General features: G+C 49.4%; 3 protein-coding genes across 14 annotated transcripts; 2 read left to right on the top strand and 1 right to left on the bottom strand.

Annotated features, from left to right (window-relative positions):
* Positions 1-160: 160 nt before the first annotated feature.
* On the bottom strand, positions 161-4,301 carry IL23A (interleukin 23 subunit alpha). The gene is made up of 4 exons (XM_057702059.1): positions 1,554-4,301; positions 1,233-1,334; positions 433-579; positions 161-322 (listed from the first exon to the last, which is right to left on the bottom strand). Exons 1-4 carry the CDS (start codon positions 1,713-1,715, stop codon positions 161-163), a joined length of 573 nt encoding a protein of 190 aa, XP_057558042.1. The 5' UTR covers positions 1,716-4,301.
* A 738-nt stretch (positions 4,302-5,039) lies between these two features.
* Positions 5,040-18,502, top strand: PAN2 (poly(A) specific ribonuclease subunit PAN2). 9 transcript variants are annotated; one of them, XM_057702943.1, is made up of 26 exons: positions 5,040-5,173; positions 5,808-6,215; positions 8,831-9,000; positions 9,112-9,232; positions 9,373-9,450; positions 9,826-10,093; positions 10,500-10,842; positions 11,045-11,141; positions 11,986-12,105; positions 12,306-12,425; positions 12,694-12,822; positions 12,950-13,149; positions 13,250-13,383; positions 13,518-13,624; positions 13,832-13,930; positions 14,048-14,121; positions 14,228-14,375; positions 14,815-14,958; positions 15,089-15,148; positions 15,370-15,460; positions 16,084-16,241; positions 16,335-16,478; positions 16,612-16,791; positions 16,926-17,019; positions 17,303-17,500; positions 17,843-18,502. In XM_057702943.1, the coding sequence occupies exons 2-26, from the start codon at positions 5,934-5,936 to the stop codon at positions 17,875-17,877; spliced, it is 3,594 nt and encodes a 1,197-aa protein (XP_057558926.1). In that variant the 5' UTR covers positions 5,040-5,173; positions 5,808-5,933; the 3' UTR covers positions 17,878-18,502. The 9 variants fall into 9 exon arrangements, with proteins under 9 accessions (XP_057558926.1, XP_057558924.1, XP_057558923.1 ...); XM_057702941.1 differs by having other exon boundaries at positions 14,788-14,958; XM_057702940.1 differs by having other exon boundaries at positions 9,337-9,450.
* A 412-nt stretch (positions 18,503-18,914) lies between these two features.
* CNPY2 (canopy FGF signaling regulator 2) lies at positions 18,915-22,645 on the top strand. 4 transcript variants are annotated; one of them, XM_057704226.1, is made up of 7 exons: positions 18,973-19,431; positions 19,615-19,923; positions 20,039-20,151; positions 20,313-20,428; positions 21,290-21,493; positions 21,635-21,731; positions 22,467-22,645. In XM_057704226.1, exons 3-7 carry the CDS (start codon positions 20,064-20,066, stop codon positions 22,508-22,510), a joined length of 549 nt encoding a protein of 182 aa, XP_057560209.1. In that variant the 5' UTR covers positions 18,973-19,431; positions 19,615-19,923; positions 20,039-20,063; the 3' UTR covers positions 22,511-22,645. The 4 variants fall into 4 exon arrangements, with proteins under 4 accessions (XP_057560207.1, XP_057560210.1, XP_057560209.1 ...); XM_057704225.1 differs by having other exon boundaries at positions 19,611-19,923; XM_057704224.1 differs by lacking the exon at positions 19,615-19,923 and having other exon boundaries at positions 18,915-19,431.
* The last annotated feature ends 1,462 nt before the right edge of the window (positions 22,646-24,107 follow it).

The raw sequence follows: 24,107 nt of genomic DNA, 5'->3' as shown, positions 1-24,107 counted from the left end.
GCATCATAAGTCAGTCCCTTTTGGTAATTTTTCAACAGAGCAAGTCTCATTAAAAATTAATGGACTGATTAACTTGTTGGCTCACAGGTGTCTAGGCTGATAGATTCATCTTAGCATTGCTGAGCCATGGAGGTCTGAGTGCCATCCTTAAGCTGCTGGCTTAGGGGCTCAGAGTCGCTGCTCCATGGGCAAAGACCCGGGCAGCTATAGCCACAAAGGCCTGGAGGCTGCGAAGGATCTTGAGACGGAGCAGGAGGCGCTGCCACGGCTGGCTGGGACTGGGGCTTGGAGTCTGCTCAGTCTCCCAGTGGTGACCCTCAGGCTGAAAGGACACAGGACACAATCAGAGAGGACTTTAGATCCTTCACCCCACCCACCAGGTCCTGTCTCTGACACCTGCAAGCCCCCCTCCTCCGGGCCCCTAGTTCATACCTGCAAGAGTTCCCTGAGGCCCAGTAGGGAGGCATGAAGCTGGCCCACAGGGCCATCGGGGAGTAGAGAAGGCTCCCCTGTGAAAATATCTGAGCCCAGCAGCTTCTCGTAAAAAACCAAGCCTCGGTGGATCCTTTGCAAGCAGGACTGGGGAGAAAAGAAAGCAGTGAAAGAAAATAGATACAGGAACTTTCTTGGCGGTCCAGTGGTTAAGACTGTGCGCTTCCATTGCAGGAGGCGTGGGTTCAATCTCCAGTTGGGGAACTAAGATCCCGCAAGCCATGCAGCACAGCCAAAAAAAAAAAAAAAAGGAAACCGAGACCTTCTAATTACTCTACCAAGGACCCCCCTGACATTTGCCGTTCTTAGAAACAGGTGTGATCTGAGTGCATCCCCATAAAACTCATATGTTGAAGTCCTGATCCCCAGTGTGATGGCATTAGGAAGTGAGACCTTCGGGAGGGTATTAGGTCATGAGGATGGAGCCTTCATGAATGGGGTTATTGCTCTTATAAAAGAAGACCCACAGAACTTCCTAATCCCTTCCATGATGTGAGGAGACAAGAAGTCTGCAGCCTGGAAGAGGGCCCTCACTCAACCATGCTGGCACCCTGATCTCAGACTTCCTGCCTCCAGAACTGTGAGAAATAAACGTCTGTTGTTTATGAACTACTGAGTCTATGGTTTGTGGCTGTAGCAGGCTAACGGGACAAGGGCAGATACAACTTTTACTCATTCACCACGGTGTCCAGCTCTGTCCCCAGTTTCCTCTTCCTTTTGGCCCAGCCTCATCTCAGTACCTGACTGTTGTCCCTGAGTCCTTGTGGATCACAGCCATCCCCGCACTGGATGTGGGGGACGTCATCTGTAGTGTCATCATCTCCGCCTTCTCTTGGGAGATCCTGGAATGGAGGAGGGGTGGGAAGAGTGAAAAAATAAGTACTTTCAAACCCCACCTGGATTCTCAGGCTGTGATTCTCCCTGGAAGCCCACTCCCCTGTCCTCGCTTATCCTCTGATGGCTTTCAACCCTCCAGTTTCCATCCCAGGCCACAGAGTCTTCCACTGCAGCCTTGGAGAGCTTGGACAGGCTCCTGTGTGGTCCCAGAGGCTGCCACTCACCACATGTCCCATTGGTTGATGTGCACTCCAGGCCAGCATGCAGAGTTGCTGTGAGAGCTGCTGGCCCCGAGCCCAAGCGAGGCTGCCGCCCTCAGGCACAGCCCGGCCCGCAGCAGTCCAGGGCAGCAGCAGCAGCAGCAGCAGAGCTCTGCTCCCCAGCATCTCGCTGCCTGCTTCTCAGATCTGGCGGGCTCCGTGCCTTGCAGCCCCTGTGGAATCTCTGTGCACTTCCCCTTGCTCTGAGCCTGATTCTCTGTGTTCTCTGCGTCTCTGGTTTGGTTCCCTCTGTCGTTCACCGAGTTTCTGAGCTGCTTCCTGTAGATTTTCTCCCTTGTCTCTGAGTCTTTTTAAGGTCCCTGCTTTGTAAGACCCGCCCTTTATACTAGCAGGTGACTCACAGCAGGTGGGATTCCCCTCCCTGCATCATCCCCCTCCGTGGGGAGCCCAGGTAAGTAGCCTCAGTTCCAGGGGAAATGAGTCGTGTGGTTGCTGTGGCTGCAGGCCTGGGATGGGACTTATGTGTAATGCTCTCCAGGAATAGAAGTGGCTGTAGAACGGGGTGGGGGTGGGAGTAACGAATATTTAAATGAATCTAGTCTCGAGTTCCTTCCTGCTTAACTTTTCCCTCATCTTTTTTGCCTCTCTAAGCTATATCCCCCCCTCTTCAAACTTAATTTCCTCACCTCCTCCGGCCTGAGTAAAAACCAAAACAGAAGCATTCATTTATCCCCCAATAGGATGGCAAGCTCAGTTTGGAATGAAGTTTGGTTCCCACCTGATGTCCTCAATCTAAGAATAAAGGGGCTTTTTCTCTGTTGGGCACAGTGTTATTTGCACTGGGAGAGAATGGACACAGAGGCACTTTGTGAGCTGGGAAGCTACGTAAGTTCGGCATAAGGTATTATCGCTCCCTCCCTTCAGGCCTCATTCTGGAGGCTAGGAGAGCTGTTGGAAGGAGAGAGCTGTTGCTAAGAACCATCTGATTCTTCAACCTCACTGGCCCAAGTTTCTTGGGCTCTGTGGGATTCAGGTGATATGGGGGTGGGGGACACCAGTATAAGCAGGGCTAGAAATCCAACTGAGATATTCCAGCACCCAGCCCTTCCCCATGGCTAGAAAGTCCAAGGGTTCTGAGTAGTTGAAGGTGCACAGTGTCAACAGCCCTGGCTGGTCCTTCAGCCTGTTGCATCCATGGGTAAAATCCACTGACACTGATTTCATCACCATCCCTGATGCAACGTTCAGTGAAACAGCTGAGACTGTGAGGCTGGGCGTGGGAGTGGAGGGTGGTCCAAATCTGGGACTGCCCCAACCCCAGTGGAGGGTCCCAGGACAATTTGGACGTCAGAATGAGGCCATGGATGACCACACAGATGGGTCCCGAAGCCTTTCCAAGAGGTTGACCCTTTTTCTCTGAGAAACTTACCCTTGACAGAGGTCTCCCTTCCCATAGGACTATTCAAAACTGCCCAATGAAACTTCTGATTCAAATATGACTGTGCGGTAAATCCACCCTTGGGATAAAACATTTCCAGCATCAAAGAGGTTATCTCAGTTTGCATGAGAAATGGTTTGCCTCTCCTTACACTGGTGGATACAAAATGAAATAAGGAAATTGGGGGTGGCAGTGGGGGTAGGGGAGCTCACCTCACTTTCGTATAATGTTTCCCATGCTTTTCCCACCTCTGGTTCCCATTCTGGGAGCCCTTTAGGATAGGAGATGGAAGGTGAAAAGGAGGAGGAGGAAGTGGAACCCTGGGGGATGGGATGAGAAGGACAAGGGTGAGTTGGAGGCACGGGTCTTTGTTTCACTTCCTGGTGCTTCGGGAGTTGGGTAGGAAGCAAGGTTGGTGGGGTGATTGTGGGACTCTTGTGTGACAGGAACTACTTCCAGGACTAGATCTGACCTGGAGCTGCAAGGAGACCTTGACGTCAGCAGGACCTCAACCGTTATGCAAATTATATTGACAAGACACTCCCAAGCAGGCCTTTCCAGTTGGATGCCCAGACGCCAAATCCAGTTGAAGTTTTCCCAGCTGGTTAGTAATGATGGCTTATATCCAACTCTCGCTTTACGCCGAGTACTTAGTTTAAGCATTTTTCATGTATTAACCCATTTAATTCTCACAATAACCCAATGAGATAGGTACTATTATTATCACCATTATTACAGATAAGAAAACTGAGGTGCAGAGATAAGTTAACTTAAGATCATTATTAAGTGGCCAGAATTACAGCATTCTCAGTCATTGCATTATATTGGACACTGAGGCGACACTAAGCATACTGAAGTAGCTCATTTAGCCCAGGTGTCTCTGGCATCTCAGGCCCTGTAATTTTCATCTTAAGTCTTTCTTAATTTGAGACCTCAATATGGAAATTTCTCAGTGTAGGAACTGTCTCTGTTTCTCAGCACTCATCTTTTTGCAAGATTTTAAATCTAGGGACCTCTTAAGTCAGATCAGTTTGAGAGACCTTCTGAGTTAAGGTGTTTTTCTCTCCGTCTATGACCTTTGACTAAGTCTAGAACCCCTCTTGAGTCCTGGAAGACTAAATTCTTAGGTTCTTTCATGAAGGTCTATTCACCAGTCTTTATTGAGAGAGAGAAATGCTTTAAAACTGTATCCTCAGTGAGGAATTCCTTCCACCAAAGAGACCCTCTACGTGGCCTTTAGAAACTGAGCTAAAATGCCCCCCAGACATCTAACAACCTGGATCTATTCCAAAGCAGTTCAAGCTCCGAGTCAGTCCCCAAGAATCCCTAAGCGTTGGCGCTAAATCTGTAAGAGTCTGGAGAAAGGCAAATTTCTCAATGTGCTCTGCCCTGTCCCTCTGAGGAATAATGTCCAGCTCCACGAGACAGGGGAGTTTGGTAGCTGAGGGGTCCTGTTCCCTGGGAAGACTACCCGCGCCTCTGGGGAGGGAACAATCACGGATGGGAGTTTCAGAGGGCTGCTTTTAGAATCGTAGACGATGCGGCTTCTTGGGCCGTGTTAGGAGGCTGCCTCCCGCTTCCTTTTTTCTCTCCCATGCCTGGAAACGATAGGAAATGCCGGCGAGTTTCGGGGGTAACAGGGTCGGAGGTGGCGGACTACTCACAAGAGCACCACAGGAAGAGGGGGTGGACTGGGCCATACCGGGAATACCCAGCAATCGATTCCCAACGCCTTGCCTCGGGCGCCCCTTATGCTAGTCTCTAGAACTATAGGGCGCGTGAAAGTTCGGCTCCCAAGCCTGGGGCTCTCTACTTTTCTTTAAAGAAGGCTGAAAAGGGAAGGGGTTACCCTCTAACGACACCGAACAGGGACAAGGGTCTGACTCCGCATGTCCCTACCCGCGCCCCGTAGCGCTTGCGTTCGCCCAGCTCCCGCGTCACACGTCTTCTCGCGGGGCCGCCTGCACCTGGCTCCTTCCGATTGGCTGAGGTGCGCCCCTGGCCCTTCCTAATTGGAAGCTGAGACGCGGAGTGCGCCGTCCGTTCCGTCGTAGAGTTTGGTTGAACCTGAGGCGCGGGGGAGAATTGGGGAAACTGGAATTTCCCGCGGAGCTGACGGCGCTTGCTCTCCCCCTACTCGTTTTAATTCCACGCGCTCCAAAATATCCGCCATGGAGAAATCTTGGTAATGACCCAATCCCCGTAAGCATCCCAGGAACACATCTGACCCCTGCCCTTATCCCTCCCCTCCCCGCCGCCGGGGGAGAATTATGGGTAATTGATTTTTCTGGTTCCCCCAGAGAATTCTGGGTAGCTAGCCATTTCCATCACGTCCCCCTACCCCCGCCCCAGTTGTGGGTTACTGGCCATTCTTATTTTCCCCTGGAGCATCCTGGGTAAAGTTGCAGAGGATTCTGGGAAACTGACTTCTCTTGTTCTCCCCTCTCAGCCACCTCCCCCACCCCTAAGTCTGGGAAGCAAGCACTTTAGCCCCCTCTACCTAACCCCTGCCCAGGCAGCTGATGGTTCAGGGATGAACCAGGCAAGTGAGCAGGCCTGAAGGGAGGTGAAAGGGAATTCAGAGATTAAGTTAGCTAGTGGGGTGGTGGGGAGTACAGAGCACCTAGAGAGAAAAGGAAGGGACAACGCTTCTCCTGCCTCTACCCCAGTGCCCATTCCCTTCCTGCCTGTTTCGACCCCTGCCTGGTGTTCTCACATCTTCTGCCTGCCTCATCTCCCTCCTGCTGGTAAAACCTAGAACACACTACATACAAGTACCTGGGCCTACCCCTGACTCAGCTACCTCTTTCCCTTTGCAGGTCAGGATGTCCATTCTAGGTCCACGGGTGTCATCCTGCTGAAGGTTGGGTCAGGCATCCAGAGGGGCTGTGGCCAGGGAGGGTGTGACACGGGTCTGATCTGCTGCCATCGTCATCATCGTCATCATGAACTTCGAGGGTCTGGACCCTGCCCTGGCAGAGTATGCCCCGGCCATGCATTCTGCCCTGGATCCTGTCCTGGATGCCCACCTGAACCCAAGTCTGCTACAGAATGTGGAGCTGGACCCGGAGGGAGTGGCCTTAGAGGCTCTTCCCGTCCAGGAGTCAGTGCACATAATGGAAGGTGTCTACTCTGAGTTGCACAGTGTGGTGGCCGAAGTGGGTGTGCCTGTCTCCGTCTCCCACTTTGACTTGCACGAGGAGATGCTGTGGGTGGGAAGCCATGGGGTAAGAACTGTACTCCTTTGTAATGGCTTGAAAGGAGATGTTGGAGGCCTTTTATCTGATTTTAACCCAAGAACAGCTGCTTTACAGGGAGCTAGAACCGAGTTGAGGTGATGAAAGTTAGCTGGGTCTCTAAGTAAAGCCAAGAGAAGGAGAGTGGAGGGAGAAAGAGGGAGTCATAGGATCCAGAGGTGGGTTACATAGGTATTCTTACTCAGAAGGCATCCCACTTCTACCACAATTTGCCGGTTCCATGCTTTGATTAATCTTGAAAACTGTACCCATCACTTAGTCTATGGCCATCCAAATATAGTTTCTAATGCTCCTCCTCTGTTTTCCATTTTTATAATTATAGAATGTTTTGTTTTCTTTTTTAACCATGCCGCGAGGTTTGTGGGATCTTAGTACCCCCGACCAGGGATCGAACCCTGGCCCTGGCAGTGAAAGCACTGAGTCCTAATCAGTGGACCACCAGTGAATTCCCTAATTATAGAATGTTAATGCATGTTTCTGCATATATTACATGGAATCATTTTGTCTTTGGCTGATTTTAATCTCTCTGGGAGCAGTTACCATTAATTAAAAAATTAATTTTTTTAAAGGTGTCCATATTGCCAGTAAGCTAGGGAGCCGGAAGATTTTGTGAGAAATTACATGGTGTCCTTGGTTTGCTAATTTACTTTCCATAGGGCATGATTTGTTTTTCCATTGGAGTGAGTGCATTTTTTTGGTAATACACTCATTTCAGTAGGCAGTGTCTATAGCTAGGCTAGGCCCAGGGATCAAAGCCGAATGAAACATAATCCTTGCTCTCAAGGAGTTCACAGGACAATGAGGAAAAAAAAAAACCCAAACAAAATTGTCTAATTTTATGGCACTTTGAAAGAAATTAAAGTGTTTCAGTTAATAATTATGAATTTACATTATAAACCAATAAGTGTCAGTGTGAAAATACATATCGGGTGTTGGTGAGCATAGAAGAGGATTAGAGGATCTCCAGAAGGAAGTGACACCTGAGCTGAGTCTTGAGAGACGATTAGGAGTCAGGTGAAGAAGAGGGGCAAATGCTGTCTTGGCAAAAGCAAAGCGATGAAGAATGATTCCCAAGATATTACACAGTATGAGTGCAGGAACTACAAGCAAGTAGGGTTCACTGGATGGGAAGCTGAAGCTGAAGAGTTAGACATTTTTAAAGCCAGTGTTTTTTGAGCACCTTTTAGGTGCCAGCCCTTGCTCTGGGGTTTAGGGCTAGAATAAGGATTTTAAAAGGTAACAAAAATATATTTATGACATATCAGGTGTTGCTTAGAATCCTTAAGAAAAGTACAGTGGAGTAAGGGGGTTGAGGTATTGAAGGGTGGGGAGGTGTTGCTATTTTATATAGTTGGTCAAGAGAAGGGCTGTCTGATAAAGTCACATTTGAGTAGAGACCTGGATGCAGGCCAGGATATCCATTCTAATCTCCCTAGAAGGGAAGGAGGGAGCCATGCAGATATTTGGGGGAGAACATTCTAGAAAACCTCATACGCTATGTTAAAAGAGCTTGGACTTGATTCTTCAGTCCACTGGAGGTTTTTATCCAGAATGACAAGGTCTGGTTTGCATCTTAGGTGGAGTGCTGCGGTGGCAGTGTAGGGTTTGATATGAGGGGGATGGGGCAGGACTGAGGTCTGTGTGCACGATATTGTAGTAGTTCACATGAAGTATGATGAAGGCCTGAATGAAGCACTGTAGAGATTTATACGTGAGAACTGATTTGGGAAATAGGAAGTAAAATAAATAAGACTTAGGTTGACTACCAGTGACTTACTCCACCGAGCAGATCATGGTACCATAGAGAATATAGTTGAGAAGAATTGAAATGGGGTAAAAGGGGTGAATTTGATTTAGGATGTAATGAGTTTGAGGTTCTCATGGGATATCTAAAGAGAGACATGTAGTAGGTATTTGGATATATAAGTCTGAAGCCTGAGGCAGTGGTCTGAGCTAGGGGAGAAATTCGGATTCATCAGCTTTAAGATGAATGGTTAAAACCTTAAGAGTGGGTGAGATTATCTAGGAGGAAAAGCAGAGTGAGAAGATAGTGGGCTGGGAATAGCCGTGTTTCAAGAGTGGTCATAAGGGTTGCACACAAGGAGAAAATAATGAGCTAAGAGTCAGGAGAGAAACCAGGAGTGAATGATGTCATAGGAGCCAAGGGCGGCATGAGTTTCACATTCTCTCTATTCCAGCCTGTGACCCACAGTACACATTTCCCGGATGGCTCGTAGAGATTAAGACTTGACTGTGAAACATAAGAAAGCCAGCTGGCCAGTGGAGGGTTGGACCCACGTCCCTGACCTTCTGAGCACTGTTCTAACCTATTCCGCAGGGTCATTGTGAGGGTAAAATGACGTAGAGGTTATAAAAGTAGCTTGTAAAATATTAAACAAACATAAGATAGTATCATCAGTGTTTTTATCACTAAGATTGGTACTCAGCCTTATGCCTTAGTCACTGCTAGCCAGAAAGGTCAGGCAAGGATGGAGAAAAACTGAGCGATGTCCAGTCTATGGTTTGTATCTGGGATGGCCTTGTCCCTCCACTCAGGGTGTCTCTCACCTTTTTGTCCACTACAGGGCCATGCTACGTCATTTTTCGGCCCAGCTTTGGAGCGCTACTCGTCATTTCAGGTCAATGGCAGTGATGATATTCGGCAGATCCAGAGCCTGGAGAATGGCATCCTCTTTCTTACCAAGAACAACCTCAAGTATATGGCCCGTGGGGGCCTCATTATATTTGATTACCTGTAAGTGGCTTCTCGCCTCTGGACTGGGAAAGAGGGTCCCTCATAGAGTGGGAAGTCTAAAGGATTGGAAACTTCTGAGACCTTGGCCCCTTAGCTTTTCCTGTCTCACAGGCTGGATGAGAGTGAAGATATGCACAGTCTGCTGCTGACTGACAGCAGCACTCTGCTCGTCGGTGGGCTGCAGAGCCACATACTGGAGATTGACCTTAACACTGTCCAGGAGACTCAGAAGGTACAAGCTGGACCCAGGCAGGGCCTGAGGTTGCTGGGGGGAGCATAAGCTGGAAATGCCTGTGATGTGCGTGTGACCTTTCTGTTCCTTTGGTCTGTGGGAAGAGTCATTCTCCCTGGTTTCCCCGCTTCCCTGCACAGTATGCAGTGGAGACACCTGGAGTCACTGTCATGAGACAGACGAATCGCTTCTTCTTCTGCGGCCACACGACTGGCAAGGTGACTGAGTTCCACTTGTCCTCCCACTGCGGGGCCTTACTTCACCAGATGTGTGATTGGGCTCTGCCTTTCCCTCACTTCTGGGGCTGTAGTTGGAGGGGGTGAGAGGAATGCATTGAGTTCCTACTCAGCCGTGTTATACTATGAGATTATCTTTCAGCCTGATGTTTTCTGTTTTAAATGAGTATCTTAGAGGCAAAGGGGTAAACAAGAGTTCTCTTTCGGGTCCCATCCAGGTCTTAGCCTCTCTTTTTTGCTTTTTTTATGCCTGAATTGCATGCGTCTGAGAGCCGTAGGGCCTCACAGGGTTAGGTAGGCGGCAGGTCCTCTTTCTTATAACAGCGTTGGCAGATAACCAGGTTCTCCCTACTTCAGGTTTCCCTGCGAGACCTCCGTACTTTTAAGGTGGAGCACGAGTTTGATGCCTTCTCAGGGAGTCTGTCGGATTTTGATGTGCATGGCAACCTGCTCGCCACCTGTGGCTTCTCCAGCCGCCTCACCGGTCTAGCCTGCGACCGTTTCCTCAAGGTGTATGACCTCCGCATGATGCGAGCCATCACGCCTCTTCAGGTTCACGTGGACCCTGCCTTCTTACGCTTCATCCCTACGTACACTTCTCGTCTTGCTATCATCTCCCAGTCAGGTATGAAGGGGATGTGCAATGGGGTAGGAGGAGCCGACGAGGGAAGGGGGACTAGGCATGAGAAGGAGGGTACTCCCTGGAATTTCTTTGTTGGGGAAAAAGTAACCTTTCTGAGGGGTCTCAGGGTCTCAGATTTGGTAAGAGATTAGAGCTTTTATTTTCTCCCTGGGTGTGGAGAACACATATGCAAAAAATATAGGTAGAGCAGGCAAAACAACAGAACTGTCCTTTGGGTAGCAGACCTCCCTGTGGTTTATGGGAGGCCTCAGATGGTATTTTCTCTTATCTCCAGGCATGGATGTGGGGCCCATCTTTCTTTGATGCCAGAGGAAGAGGGTAGGAAGGGCATAAAAGGATGGCTCCCTTTCACCTTCCAGGGCTCAGTGGACTTCCTCCTCCCTCCTAGGGCAATGCCAATTTTGTGAGCCCACAGGCCTGGCCAACCCAGCAGACATCTTTCATGTGAATCCTGTGGGGCCTCTGCTAATGACGTTCGATGTGTCAGCCAGCAAGCAGGCCCTCGCCTTTGGGGATTCTGAGGGCTGTGTGCACCTCTGGACTGATTCCCCCGAGCCTTCCTTCAACCCCTACTCCCGCGAGACCGAGTTTGCTTTGCCCTGTCTCGTGGACTCACTGCCTCCTCTGGACTGGAGTCAGGACCTGCTGCCTCTTTCCCTCATCCCTGTCCCGCTCACCACTGACACACTCCTCTCTGATTGGCCTGCTGCCAACTCTGCTCCAGCTCCCAGGTTGTACCTCACATCTGGGCCACAAGTGAGGGAGGGGGAAAGGGCCAAGATACCAGGCTTCTCTGCAAGCCCTGTTATTGTTCTGCTTCTTTCCTGATTTTTGTCTACTTTGAGTATTTTGTTTTTATCTGGCCCTTGGGGATTGGGGATTGGATGGGCAGACACCACAGCCTTCAAGCCCTAGAACTGTGCTGCATTATAGGCGAGCACCCCCTGTGGATGCAGAGATTCTGCGCACCATGAAGAAGGTGGGCTTCATTGGCTATGCACCCAACCCCCGCACAAGGCTGCGCAATCAGGTGTGTTCAGAGAGGAGAGGGTCAGCCCCCACCTCAGCCCCTTGCTGTTTCTCCTTTTTCCTTTAGCGGTTCTCAGTCGTTTTTGTTTTTAGTCAGTCAGCGAAGCCTTTTGAAGCCTACTGAATAGAAGGTACTATGCTTGGTGTTAGGGTTCAGAGACAGAGAAGATGGGGTCCTTGCTCTGAAGAAGTTTAGTGTTTGGTTCGTGACGATAAGAACTGTCCATAGCAGGAATGATTTGTGTTCTTTGGCTAAGTGCTAAAGGGGTGTTAGACGCATTCAGTGCAAGCGTCATTTAGAGGCAAAATGGTGCTCTGGGCTAGAGTGGTCAGGGAAGGCGTCCTAAAAGAGGGGGATATTGAGCTGGAAAGGTGAAAGACAGCTAAGTAGATGGCAACAGGAGAGCAGATGGTAACAAGAGGAGAGAACAGTGTTAGCAGAAGTCTCAGAAGGCCTAACTGACAGGGACTATGCTGGAGTGGCTGTTAGTATTGGGAAACAGTGAGAGATGAAGTTTGGAAAAGAGCCCGTTGTGAAGCCTTGAGTACCAGTGTATAGCAGAAGAAGTGATACGTGAAAAGGGCCATTCTGAGAGGGTTAGTTTGGTGGCTGTATGCTGGACAGAATGAATGTGGGGGAGCCCAGTGTGGAAGCCGTCGGCCTTGTCCAGCTGTGATGAGGTAGGACGACGGCAGTGGGGATGAAAAGGGAGCAGTGGATGCCGAAAACCCCATGAAATGAGAAGGTTCAGGGCTTGGTGGTTGCTTCCATGTTGGAATATAGGTAAGGGGAGACCAAAGATGATTACACATCCAATGAGGTTACCTCTTTCTAAAAACCCTAGATTCCTTACCGACTCAAGGAGTCTGACAGTGAATTTGACAGCTTCAGCCAGGTCACTGAGTCACCAGTAGGGCGGGAAGAGGAGCCACATCTCCACATGGTCTCTAAGAAATACCGCAAGGTGCTGGGGGATACCAAGGAAGGGGCCCTCTGGGATGTGGGGAAAGGTTCCCAGGGAAGTGGGTCATATGAGAAAGGGTTGAAGGGCTCGTCCAAGACTCCTTCCCCTGTCCCTCTGGACTCAGGAGGGAGGTGTGGGGGAAGGTCAGTGCAGGGGACTCTGAGGATGTCTTCATCTTGCTCAGGCTGTTTCTGCCTCAGGTGACCATCAGATACTCCAGGCTGGGGCTGGAGGACTTCGACTTCAAACACTACAACAAGACGCTGTTTGCTGGCTTAGAGCCCCACATCCCCAATGCCTACTGTAACTGCATGATCCAGGTGAGGCTGGGCATTCCTGCAGCGTGCACGTGGCGACTGCTTCTCTCCATCTGCCCCACACCCCCTCCTCTTCTTCCAGGCCTCCCCCGTCAAGTCCACGTTGGTCTCCTCTACCATTCTTTCTTGCCCTACAGCCTTCAGATCTCCTCTGTGAGCTCTTCGTCTTGAGTGGACTCCTGCTTTGTATTCTCCACCGTCTCTTCACTTTCTGGTCTCTCGTCCTCCCTGTACCCGTTGTCTGCATCAGATCTCCTGCTCTTCTCTCCAGGTGCTCTATTTCCTGGAGCCTGTTCGCTGTCTCATCCAGAACCACCTGTGCCAGAAGGAGTTTTGCCTGGCATGTGAGCTGGGCTTCCTCTTCCACATGTTGGACCTCTCCCGAGGTGACCCTTGTCAGGTCAGTGCCTGGAGACCCGGGACAGTAAAAGGGGAAGGGAGGTGGACCGTAGGCAGGGTCATCACTCTGCCAATGGCTACAAAAGAGAAAATGACCCTTTTTCACCAACACATTTCCTGGATTCCAGGGCAGTAATTTTCTTCGGGCGTTCCGCACCATCCCTGAGGCCTCAGCGCTCGGTCTGATCTTGGCTGACTCGGATGAGGCTTCAGGCAAGGGCAGCCTGGCCCGGCTCATCCAGAGGTGGAACCGCTTCATCCTCACTCAGCTGCATCAGGATCTGCAGGAGCTGGAAGGGCCCCAGGCCTACCGAGGCACTGGAGGCAGGTGTGGACGGGGGCGCGGCGGTTAAAGCCCTGCCACAGGCCCCGCTGCGACTCAGGGGCCTCCTAGCCCCTCCGTGCATGTGTCGCCCCCCTCTTGGCAGCTTTTGCTCGTCGGGGGACTCTGTCATTGGGCAGCTGTTCAGCTGTGAGATGGAAAACTGCAGCCTCTGCCGCTGTGGCAGTGAGACCGCGCGAGCCTCCTCCACCCTGCTCTTCACGCTCTCCTACCCCGAGGGTAGCAACCGTGGTATACCCCACAGCCGGGCGGGGAGGCTCCCCCAGGTGTCCTGTAACATCAAGGAGAGGGTGTTGGGGGGCTCCTAGTGGGTACAGGGAGGACCTGGAGTGAAGCATCCAGTTTCCTCTCAGATAAAACCGGGAAGAACTGTGACTTTGCTCAGGTGCTGAAGCGAAGTATATGCCTGGAGCAGAACACACAGGCCTGGTGTGACAACTGTGAGAAGTACCAGCCCACGGTGAGTGGGCTGCTGCACGGGACTAGAGTCCTGCATGTTGGGGCCGTGGTCTCATCGGGGACTGTCCGGGTCAGCACCACCATCCGGAGATCTCTAGGGAGTGGGAAGAACCCCAATTGAAGGATGTAGATCCGGGCTTAACTGTACCTGTCCCGGTTTCTGTCCCTATAGGCCCCCTGCCATTCCTTGTTTGCTTTATCCTCTCAGATTCAGACCCGCAACATCCGCCACCTGCCAGATATTCTTGTCATCAACTGTGAGGTGAACAGTTTGAAAGAAGCTGACTTCTGGAGAATGCAGGCTGAGGTCAGGACTGGGGCTGGAAACAGGGCTTTCGGAGTACTTTTTAGTTTTCTCCCTCTTTTGATCTCCATATGTGATTAATGTTCCTGAGGAATTGGATATTTTCTCCTTTGTGTCCAGGTTGCCTTCAAGATGGCAATAAAGAAGCATGGTGGGGACATCTCCAAGAATAAGGAGTTTGCTTTGGCTGATTGGTAGGTACTGTCTGTAGAATGGCCAAAGGATTGAACTACTCAGTGGCTCCTCTTCTCACTGGTCAGATCTCCTCAGGACAACTTTCCAATTCTCCTTTCCTGATAGGAAGGAACTCGGGAGTCCAGAGGGCATGCTGATGTGTCCCTCCACTGAGGAGTTGAAGAATGTCTGGCTTCCTTTCTCCATTCGAATGAAGATGACCAAGAACAAAGGGCTGGATGTTTGCAGTTGGACTGACGGGGATGAAATGCAGGTTGTTGAAAAACCGGGAGGAGGATGGGGAATAAGGGAGAGAAGGTCGGGGGAATTCCCCGGCAGTCCGGTGGTTAGGACTCAGCGCTCTCACTGCTGGGGCCCTGGGTTTGATCCCTTGTCAGGGAACTAAAATCCCATAAGCCACACGGCAGCCCCCAACAAAAAGGAAGGGGAGAGAAGGTCGGGGCAGAAGCAGGGCAAGGGGAAGGTGGAACTCAGTATAGGGGAAAAAAGGGAATAAGGCCTAGTCTTCACCAGTTGTGGGCTTTTCCAGAGTGACTCAGTTCAGTGTTGGGAGTCATACCTAGATGGGCTAGGATGGAAAGAACCCACCCTGGTCCCCCATCCCTGTACCCCAAACTCCCTGTCGTCTGTCCCCATTCCCCTTCCTTCCCCATCCTTCAACTTAGCTTAGCAGCCTGGGTACCCCCTCACAGTGGGGCCCAGCCAGGGCAGAGGAGGAGCATGGTGTCCATGTGTATGACCTGATGGCCACTGTGGTACACATCCTGGACTCACGCACAGGGGGCAGCCTGGTGGCTCACATCAAAGTTGGAGAGACCTACCACCAGCGCAAGGAGGTGAGTGAGGTCATACAGGGCAGGGACACTCCTAGTGGTGGCCAGAGTGGAGTCCCAGGTCTGTCCTTGAGTGTGAGCCAGAATGCTCCAGCCATCACTTTGGCATCAGTCTTTCTCTGTATCTGCACAGGGTGTTACCCACCAGCAGTGGTATCTCTTCAATGACTTTCTCATTGAACCTATTGATAAGGTTAGTTGTAACACGTTCCATTCCCCCTTTTATCTCCCCTTTTCCTAGCATCCTCAGTGCCCGAGAGAATGCCAGGCAGATTCAGGAGGGAGGGATGGGTCCTCAATAATAAAAAGCATTGGCAGAGCTGAAAATAGCACCTGAGTCCTGTCTTGTCTCTGACTTGCGATAAAGGGAAAAGGGGCATATATGTAGGCCATTAAGTGCTTTTTCTTTTATAGCATGAAGCTGTGCAGTTTGACATGAATTGGAAAGTGCCTGCTATCCTATATTACATCAAAAGGAATCTTAATTCCAAATACAACCTGAACAGTAAGTGGTACAGTGTAGACCCAAGGGTGTGGGCAATTTAGATTGGTCTTCAGGAAGAGATCTGGGAACCAGCTTGTTAAGATTAGGATTGGCAACCAGTGCTAATATTTTCAGGGATAGTAGAGCAATTCATGCGCATCAGGCCTTAAATTTAGAAGCTGGAGATCCTGAGGGTGTAGCGGGAAGAGGCGATGGGAGGGAGGGAATGAGTCTGATCAAAATGGCTAAGGTTATGATTTTGGGCCTAATGTTCTTATCCCCAAGTGAAGATCTCTTTTTTTTTTTTTGGCAGTGAACTCCTTTCTTTAGTCCCTTTTTGGTGCCTTTAAATCATAGTGTCTCTGTAACTTTATTTTTATGGATTTTCTAAGGTAAAGTCCAAAATAAAAATCTTTTTCCTTCCTCTCTGTTAACTTTTTTTTTTTCTTAGCATATTTCCTGATAATTTTCTGATTTGACCTGTTCTATCTACCTGCTCAGTTCATCAGACATGATCTTTTTACTCACGTGCTTTGGCTATTGGGATCACAGTGTAGACCCAGTCTCTGGTCAGCCACTCTGGCTTCCCTCCCCTGGTCACTTCTCTCTCCCCAGCCATCTGTCTTCTGGATTCTTCCTTCCAGTTAAGAACCCTATTGAGGCAAATGTTCTGCTGGCTGAAGCCTCGTTAGCACGGAAGCAGCGGAAAACACATACTACCTTTATTCCCCTGATGCTGAATGAGATGCCACAGGTTGGGGACTTGGTGGGCCTGGACGCTGAATTTGTCACCCTTAATGAGGTAACCAAGACCAAAAGGTCTTAGAACAGAACTCTGGGGATATTAGGAGTCATACGCATTTCTCTCATTTCCTTATGAACTCTTCTCATATAGGAAGAAGCAGAGCTGCGCAGCGATGGCACCAAGTCGACCATCAAGCCAAGCCAGATGTCAGTAGCGAGGATTACCTGCGTCAGGGGCCAGGGACCCAATGAGGGTATCCCCTTCATTGATGACTACATCTCTACCCAGGAGCAGGTATTAGGATGTGAAGATCCAAGTGAGACAGACCCTGTGCTTATATAACGAGTGCCCTAGAACCTAGGGAAGAGCGGCAGGGGGAACTGTGCACCTTGCTTCCTGGGTGACTTGACCTTTTCCCTATCCCTAGGTGGTGGATTACTTGACACAGTACTCAGGGATAAAGCCAGGGGACCTTGATGCCAAGATTTCCTCCAAGCACCTCACAACCTTAAAGTCTACCTACTTAAAGCTTCGTTTCCTCATAGACATTGGAGTCAAGTTTGTGGGTCATGGTCTGCAGAAGGACTTCCGGGTCATCAACCTCATGGTTCGGGCAGGGCTCTTTTAAGAGTCTTTCTCTGTGTGTTCCCCCCTCTCCCTCCCGGGTATACATTGTGCTTTTGGAAAATGGGAAATTATAGATCCCCTACCTTCAGTCTCCTATTCTTTTATCCCTGGCAGGTACCCAAGGACCAAGTCCTTGACACTGTTTATCTATTTCACATGCCCCGAAAACGAATGATTTCCCTGCGATTCCTTGCTTGGTACTTTCTAGGTGAGTTGCTCTGCCTTGTAGGCCCTTGTTGTGCTCAGCAAGAGCATGAAAATGTGTGAGAGGCGAAGGGGAGTAGGGACAACCCTGAATTAGTGGTGAGAGTTACTGATGGATTTAATTAGCTTCAGTATCCTTTCATGCACTAGGGTTGGTATTTGGCTCTTTCCCTTAAGGGCAGTCAGTGTTTTTGTTGCTATTTATTGGGAGTTGGGGATGTGAGTAGAGGACATGTTCTTACCTCCCTTTGCTAGGTCCCAAACTATTCCACCTCTGCTTCCCCCAGACCTGAAGATTCAAGGGGAGACCCATGACAGTATTGAGGATGCCCGCACAGCCCTTCAGCTTTACCGAAAGTATCTGGAGCTGAGCAAAAATGGCACTGAGCCTGAGTCCTTCCACAAAGTGCTCAAGGGCCTTTACGAGAAAGGTCGAAAGATGGACTGGAAGGTGCCTGAGCCTGAGGGCCAGACAAGTCCCAAGAGTAAGGCCTGGGATGGGACAGGGGGAACTGGACTGGGTGGGTTTTGGTTGCATACGTGAGGATTATACCCACTGTAATAAGAATGACGATGACGTTAACAACAGTACCACCCCAACGTTGCTGGTAATACAAAGCCCTTTACAGTTTACAAAGCACTTAATCCTCCCAACATTCAGTGAAATCGATTTTATTATTGAAACTCTATTGGTCCTGACCTCCTCTTGCCCAATTCTAAAATGTTTGGGGCAGGTCCATGCCCTCTTTTCTCTTCATAAGAAGTGTCCCAGGTGCTTTTTCTCCACTCACCTGAAGAGTTATTGCTCTTGGTTTTGTCTCTGACAGGTGCAGCTGTCTTCTCTTCAGTGCTGGCCCTCTGACCTCACCCTCTCCCAATGAACAGTTCCTTCTCCAGTGTTCTGTGGCCCCAGAACTGGGAGATGGCTTCCCAAGTTAGCTATACCCTGTCTGCTTCCAGAATTGGACTTGCTCAGGGTCTACAGATGGTGCTATTAATAGAACTGGGAATGCCGCAGAATTGTTGCAAAGGGTCTAGGAGCCAGATTCCATTTTCATCCTTTGCAAAATAGTGGGCCACAAACAGAGTCTAGTATTGACCCAGATGGAAAGTAATTTGTGTTCTTAATAAATACCATGGGTGATTAATACACAGGCAAAGAAGCTCCTGGAACCAAACCTCTCAATTCCTAGCTGGCTAAGTACTGAAGTCCCGGACAATGACAAGATACAACAGTAGCTCAAGACCTAGCTTAAGTGTGACTGCTTGTGGGTTGCCTGGAGGGGCCACATTTAGAGTCTGGTGGTCCCAGCAAACTAGTGTTGCCAACATCATTATTGCCAAAAGGGCCTTTGGGTCCTGGACAAAGCTTGGCTGCTGTCTTCGCTCCTGCTGACAGCTGAGAGGCATCTGTCTTCCATCCACTCTCCTGTCCCAAATTTTCTCTTGTTATTTTTTTTTTTAAATTTTGTTTTAAACTGCATGTTTTATAAAATAAAAACAAAAATATTATTGAATGTCATCTGTCTCATTAGAAATGTGTGTGTGGGGTGGGGGGGGGGGGTGTTTTCCAACTTCAGCGCCCCTCTGCTTTGTGTTGGCTTCCTACTACAACTGGAAAAAACTAAGGCTTTCAAATTGCCACCCAGAAATGAAGGTAAAACTCTGGAGTCCAAAATTTATGATATCGGAGGAGTATGGCTTTCCTGGGCAGTGTTAGGTCTTTGCTGTGGCTGCCTAGAACCCTAAGGTCGGACTCTTCTAAGACGTCCCTGTGATGTGTAAAAGGGGAGTTGGAGAAACACAAACTACAAGTCCCAGGAAGTCTTAAAACCTGTAGCTACTAACAGAATCTATGTGGTGCTGCGGTGCTTCCTGGGATATGTAGTTTCCTGGGTATTGCAACCAGGGCTTCTCACTGGGTAGCAGCACACCTTTCTTTTTTGAAGGTCCAAGCCCACCTAGGTTGGCACGCGCGTGCCTGACCGCTTCCGTGCACCACGTCAGGCTCTGACCCTGCTTCAAGCCACTCCTTTTCGTCGGCTGACCCCTGGTGGTCACGTGGAGCTGCTCGCCACGCAAGTCTGGGTCCTGAGATCCAACGGGGTCCTTGCTGCCTGGGAGCCGCTCCTAAGCTGCCTGTTCGCGCGAGAGTTCGGAGGGGCGGGTTTGGGGTCGGTCTCTGGTGTGGGACTAGTACCGCAGCGCATCTGAGCCCTGCTCCGACATCCACTTAGGGCTCGAGGAGCTGGCTCAGGCAGTCGCCGGGGCACCCCGCGTCTGGAACGCGCAGGAGCACCCTGGAGAAGCCTGGACAGCCCGGCTCCCCCGCAGCCAGGTGCTAGGGTCGGGAGCTAAAGTGAGAGTCCGGCTGCCTTCCAGCGCCTGGGCCACGGCGGCGGCCCTGGGAGCAGAGGTGGGACGGGCGCGAGTGGCTCTGAGGGTCGGGATTGGACTGGAGCGAAGGCAGTGGTGGGGTCTTTAGAAAGGGGGCTGGCCCGCACGGGGAATCGCTTATAGGCTGGAGGTGGGGATACAGCAATCTTCGATGCTGGGTCCAAATAGGCCCTCGTTATTGAGTGCTTTTCTCGCCAGCCAGCCACCTCGCTACCTCCTGGCCAGAATCAGCTACTCTTCTTGCCAGCAGCTCCTCTGTGCCTGTCGTCCTTGCTTAATCCCAACCACCAACCCATGGCTGCCACATAGCCCTGTGAATCCTGGACAGCGGACGCTTAAGTACCAACATCTAAGGCTTCACCTGTCGACGTAGTGTCTGGGTCTAAGCCCCGAGTACTGAGCTCGCGCCCTCACCCACCGCCCCGGGGCCTCCCGGGCCTCGAGCGCCGGAACAGAGGAGCCCCTTTGTGTCCGGGCCATTTCCTGGAAAGTAGAGCCAGATCACACTGAGGTCTTTATAGGCCTTGGGATGAGGGACTGGGTGGAGGAGGGGTGGGGGGGACACGAGGTACGGGGGCAATGGAGCTGGCTTCTCACACCTATGCTTTATTCCAATCCAAACCCAGGTGGAGCAACCCCATTGCGCTAAAGATGAAAGGCTGGGGTTGGCTGGCCCTGCTTCTGGGGGCCCTGTTGGGAACTGCCTGGGCCAGGAGGAGCCAGGATCTCCACTGTGGAGGTAAAGGCACAAAAGAAGAAATGGGAGGAAGGGTGGGTGGGGAAGACAGAGTCTTGGAGGGCATGGGATCCAAGGCCTGGGAGAAGGATGAGTGGAAGTTCCTGGGTTGATTCCTTTCTCTCCACCCCACCCCCACCCTCCCACCGCCGCCCCCGCCCCAGCTTGCAGGGCTCTGGTGGATGAACTTGAGTGGGAAATTGCGCAGGTGGATCCCAAGAAGACCATTCAGATGGGCTCTTTCCGAATCAATCCAGATGGCAGCCAGTCAGTGGTGGAGGTAACTGACTGTTCCCCCAAATAAAATAGCTCACTCTGACTTTTAATGAGAACTCAGCTAGTTAAGAAGGACCTTAGTTTAACAGAAACGTAGAAAACATTGACCCACATCGGTATGTAAAAGATTGGACTGTCTCATTTGGAAGAGGCTGGAGGCTTATACCCTTTGCATTTGCTTCCTTGGCTCCAAACCCTAATACTTTGTTTCTGCTGTAGAAGTTGTTAGCAGACAGGGAAGCTTGATCAGCCCCATTCTCCACATCCTTAATCCACGTGACTTGTGTTTTCACTGTGGCAGTACGGTATACATACAAACATTCATTCAAAAAATATATATAGGTCTTATCCTTATATTTAGGAAATTTATTTTAGTTGAAAACATAACACACAGACAGAAAGCTGTACCTAGTGGGCATTTGGGAAATGTTAAGGCTATGATGCTTGTGAAATGCTTTAATAGCTGTTATCTTCAAAGCCTACACTACCTTTCCAGTGCTCTCCTACTAAGTGCAGGTGTTAGTCTCATTTTAATACAAAAAAGAAAATCATTACCTTACAGCCATAAGAATTAAAAGAATTCAAAGAAAGAAAACACATAGTTGACTAGGGTTAATCAGAGAGGTCGTTTATCTATAATTTGGAGCTAATGACACCTATTTTATTTTTTAGGCTTATATAATGAGGTAAAATGAGATCACATATTTGAAAGGAGTTCGGAACTACACAAATCATACTATTTTTAAATTAGGGAAGCCTTTTTAGAATAGTTTGGTTGAGCTAGATTTCAAAAAAAAAAAAAAGGATATAAATTACTAATGTACAGAGGTAGAAGAATGTGACCCAAGGCTAAGAACATTTCTAGGTGCCTTATGCTCGCTCAGAGGCCCACCTCACAGAGCTGCTAGAGGAGGTGTGCGACCGGATGAAGGAGTACGGGGAACAGATTGACCCTTCCACCCACCGCAAGAACTACGTACGTGTAGTGAGCCGGAATGGAGAATCCAATGAACTGGACCTACAGGGCATCCGAATTGATTCAGACATCAGTGGCACCCTCAAGTTTGCGGTGAGCTATGGGAGTGGGTAGCTGGTTCTTGGACATGTAGGGCAGTTATTGGAGGGCCCAAGTGGAGAGTTGGGTTAATGTCCTTGTCCTCCTCTCTGGAGGTGCTGTCTTCTCTCACTCCTTTTTCCCTTGGGTTGACAGTGTGAGAGCATTGTGGAGGAATACGAGGATGAACTCATTGAATTCTTTTCCCGAGAGGCTGACAATGTTAAAGACAAACTTTGTAGTAAGCGAACAGGTAAGCTACCCACTTTACCTCCTGTCCTCACATCCCTGTGGAACCTGGCACATTCTCTAGTGTGTGTCCCACCTCTCCTGCAACACGCCCCCTAAGGCCCCCTCCGCCAGCCTAATCCTCTGATGTTAGCTCAAGAATTGGCTTTTGTTACTTATGGCTTAGGGACTTGGGTTGTTCCTCTCCATTCTCTTCCCGTCAGCTTTCAGAATTTGTGGCTCCCTCACCTGAGATACAGGTGAGAGGATGGTGGGAATGTTTTGTCATTTAAAAGCATATGCTCAGGGGACATCCCTGGCAGTCCAGTGCCTTCCAATGCAAGGGCTATGCGATCGATCCCTGGTCGGGAAGCTAAGATCGCACATGCCTGTGGGCCAAAGAACCAAAAGAAAAAACAGAAGCAACATTGTAACAAATTCAATAAAGACTTTTTAAAAAATGGTCCACATCAAAAAATCTTAAAAAAAAAAAAAAAAAAGCATGTGCTCGGGGACTTCCCTGGCGGTCCGGTGGTTAGGACTCCGAGCTTCCACTGCAGGGGCCATGGGTTCTACCCCTGGTTGGGCAACTAAGATCCCACATGCCGAGGCGTGACCAAATAAAGAAAAGAAAAAAGCATATGCTCTGAAAAATGGTGGTCAGTGTGTGTGTCCGTTTGCTTTGGGGTGTTTTCCTGTTAGTGGCAGATATCAGTATGAGAGTGGCATTTTCTTTGAACCTGTCGTGTGCTATTTGCAGATCTATGTGACCACGCCCTGCACATACCGCATGACGAGCTATGACCCACTGGAGCTATGACCCACTGGAGCGGCCCAGACTGGCACGCTTGATGGATCGCCCCCAGGAGGGGAGGAGGGTGGCAATGCCTTTTATATTATGTTTTTACTGAAATGAACTGAAAAAATATGAAACCAAAAGTATGAACTGTGTTGTCTTTTCATGCCCACAACTGGGCCTTCCATTAGGCTTGAAAAGAGGAGATTCCAGCCAGGAAAGAAAAGGGAAGGGAAGGAAGAGCTTTGGGAGTGTTACAGGCTGAGGTAGGGGGAGGAGCCTGAAGCTTTCATTCTTTTGCCATCTGAGAGTCCTGCTGGACTCACAAAGTAGATAAGCAGTTATTCAGTGCTTATTCAATATAATGTGTTTAGAGTCTAATTAGAGCAAGAAGAGAAACAAACCCTCTGTGAATGAGCTAGGAAATGTGAGTAAGTATATGGTAGGATAGGACTCTAGAAATTACTCATATTCATCCTTATAGATCACAAAGTAAGAGAGAGCTCAGTCCTGAAGGAAATGGATTATTCTACCCTCCCTTCCCTTCCAGATGGCGGGATCAGCAAGAGCAGACAGGAAAGGGCAAATGGATGTGATCAACTCAGCTGAAAAGTCAGGGCTTTATCAGATAGGGAGAAGTGAGGTAAGGAATGGTATTTAAGGAAAGGCCTTGCTTGCTGGCCTAAGCTTTCAGATTTGATGCCAACAGCAACACCTGTATCATCTCCATCACTAGCCATTGTCAATGCGGACTATAAATTTGTCCCCACTTTCTGTGTGTAGAGGTTCTTTACTGGGGCCTAGGGATGAAAATATAAAGGAACCTTCTTTGAGGAGCTTCTAAACACCCTGATCCTGAGGTGTGGCTGTCTCAAGGTTTGGAATGGAACATTTGTCCCAGGAACGCCTCAGGGAGAGAACACCTATTATTCAGGTTTATTACATTTCAAAGACTTTAAACTAAGCACTTTAGAATCTAAAGGCCCTTGGAGGTCATCTAGTTCATCTTTCAGATGAAGTAACTGATTTTACAGATAAAGACACTAAGGCCGAGAGAAACCACAGGTCCTCAAGTTATATATTTAGTGGCAAAACTGGATCTATGAGCTAATGTTCCCAAGTGTCGATCTGATCTAATATAGCTGTGAAGTAGCTTCTGTTTTAAGTCTTTTTCTCTCTTAATACCTTGCGCTAAGCCTGGCACACGGAATGCATGTGTTCAACGAAGTTTTCTTGTGCTACAGATCCCTATGAAATCTAACAGTTAACCAGCTCAGAGCAAGCACCCTGATATTAGTTGACAACTAAATTCAGGGTCTAGTGCTAATTCCTTCTTCTCTCATCAGTCATAAGAAATGCTATACCCTGTCAAATCAGTTTTCCTGACCAGCTGTTACTAAGCTTTATTTCTTCTGTGAAGCACGTGAATAATGTTCACATGCTTCAGTTCGCCTATGAGTATACCCAGGATTCTGTCCACTGCCTGTTTGGTGTCTAAAGAGTTCTTACTCTTCTACCAGAAAGCTTATCAGAAACGTAAGTGAGAGTACTCTTATAGGGAACTCAGAACTGTTTTAATTTACAAAACAAGTTATTTACAAGCTT

This window comes from Hippopotamus amphibius, chromosome 12, assembly GCF_030028045.1.
Source record: "Hippopotamus amphibius kiboko isolate mHipAmp2 chromosome 12, mHipAmp2.hap2, whole genome shotgun sequence".
In the NCBI taxonomy this organism is placed as follows: domain Eukaryota; kingdom Metazoa; phylum Chordata; class Mammalia; order Artiodactyla; family Hippopotamidae; genus Hippopotamus; species Hippopotamus amphibius.
This window is presented reverse-complemented; position numbering and strand designations above follow the sequence as displayed.

Coding starts and splice junctions, on each gene's coding strand:
- PAN2 (XM_057702939.1), top strand. CDS start 5,934: ATGAACTTCGAGGGTCTGGACCCTGCCCTGGCAGAGTATGCCCCGGCC. Junction 13,931..14,047: donor TCTGGAGAATGCAGGCTGAG/GTCAGGACTGGG, acceptor CTTTGTGTCCAG/GTTGCCTTCAAGATGGCAAT. Junction 16,479..16,611: donor ACATCTCTACCCAGGAGCAG/GTATTAGGATGT, acceptor CCCTATCCCTAG/GTGGTGGATTACTTGACACA.
- IL23A (XM_057702059.1), bottom strand. CDS start 1,715: ATGCTGGGGAGCAGAGCTCTGCTGCTGCTGCTGCTGCTGCCCTGGACT. Junction 580..1,232: donor GACTCAGGGACAACAGTCAG/GTACTGAGATGA, acceptor TTTTCTCCCCAG/TCCTGCTTGCAAAGGATCCA. Junction 323..432: donor GCCTCAGGGAACTCTTGCAG/GTATGAACTAGG, acceptor GTGTCCTTTCAG/CCTGAGGGTCACCACTGGGA.
- CNPY2 (XM_057704224.1), top strand. CDS start 20,064: ATGAAAGGCTGGGGTTGGCTGGCCCTGCTTCTGGGGGCCCTGTTGGGA. Junction 20,152..20,312: donor CCAGGATCTCCACTGTGGAG/GTAAAGGCACAA, acceptor CCCCCGCCCCAG/CTTGCAGGGCTCTGGTGGAT. Junction 21,732..22,466: donor ACTTTGTAGTAAGCGAACAG/GTAAGCTACCCA, acceptor TGCTATTTGCAG/ATCTATGTGACCACGCCCTG.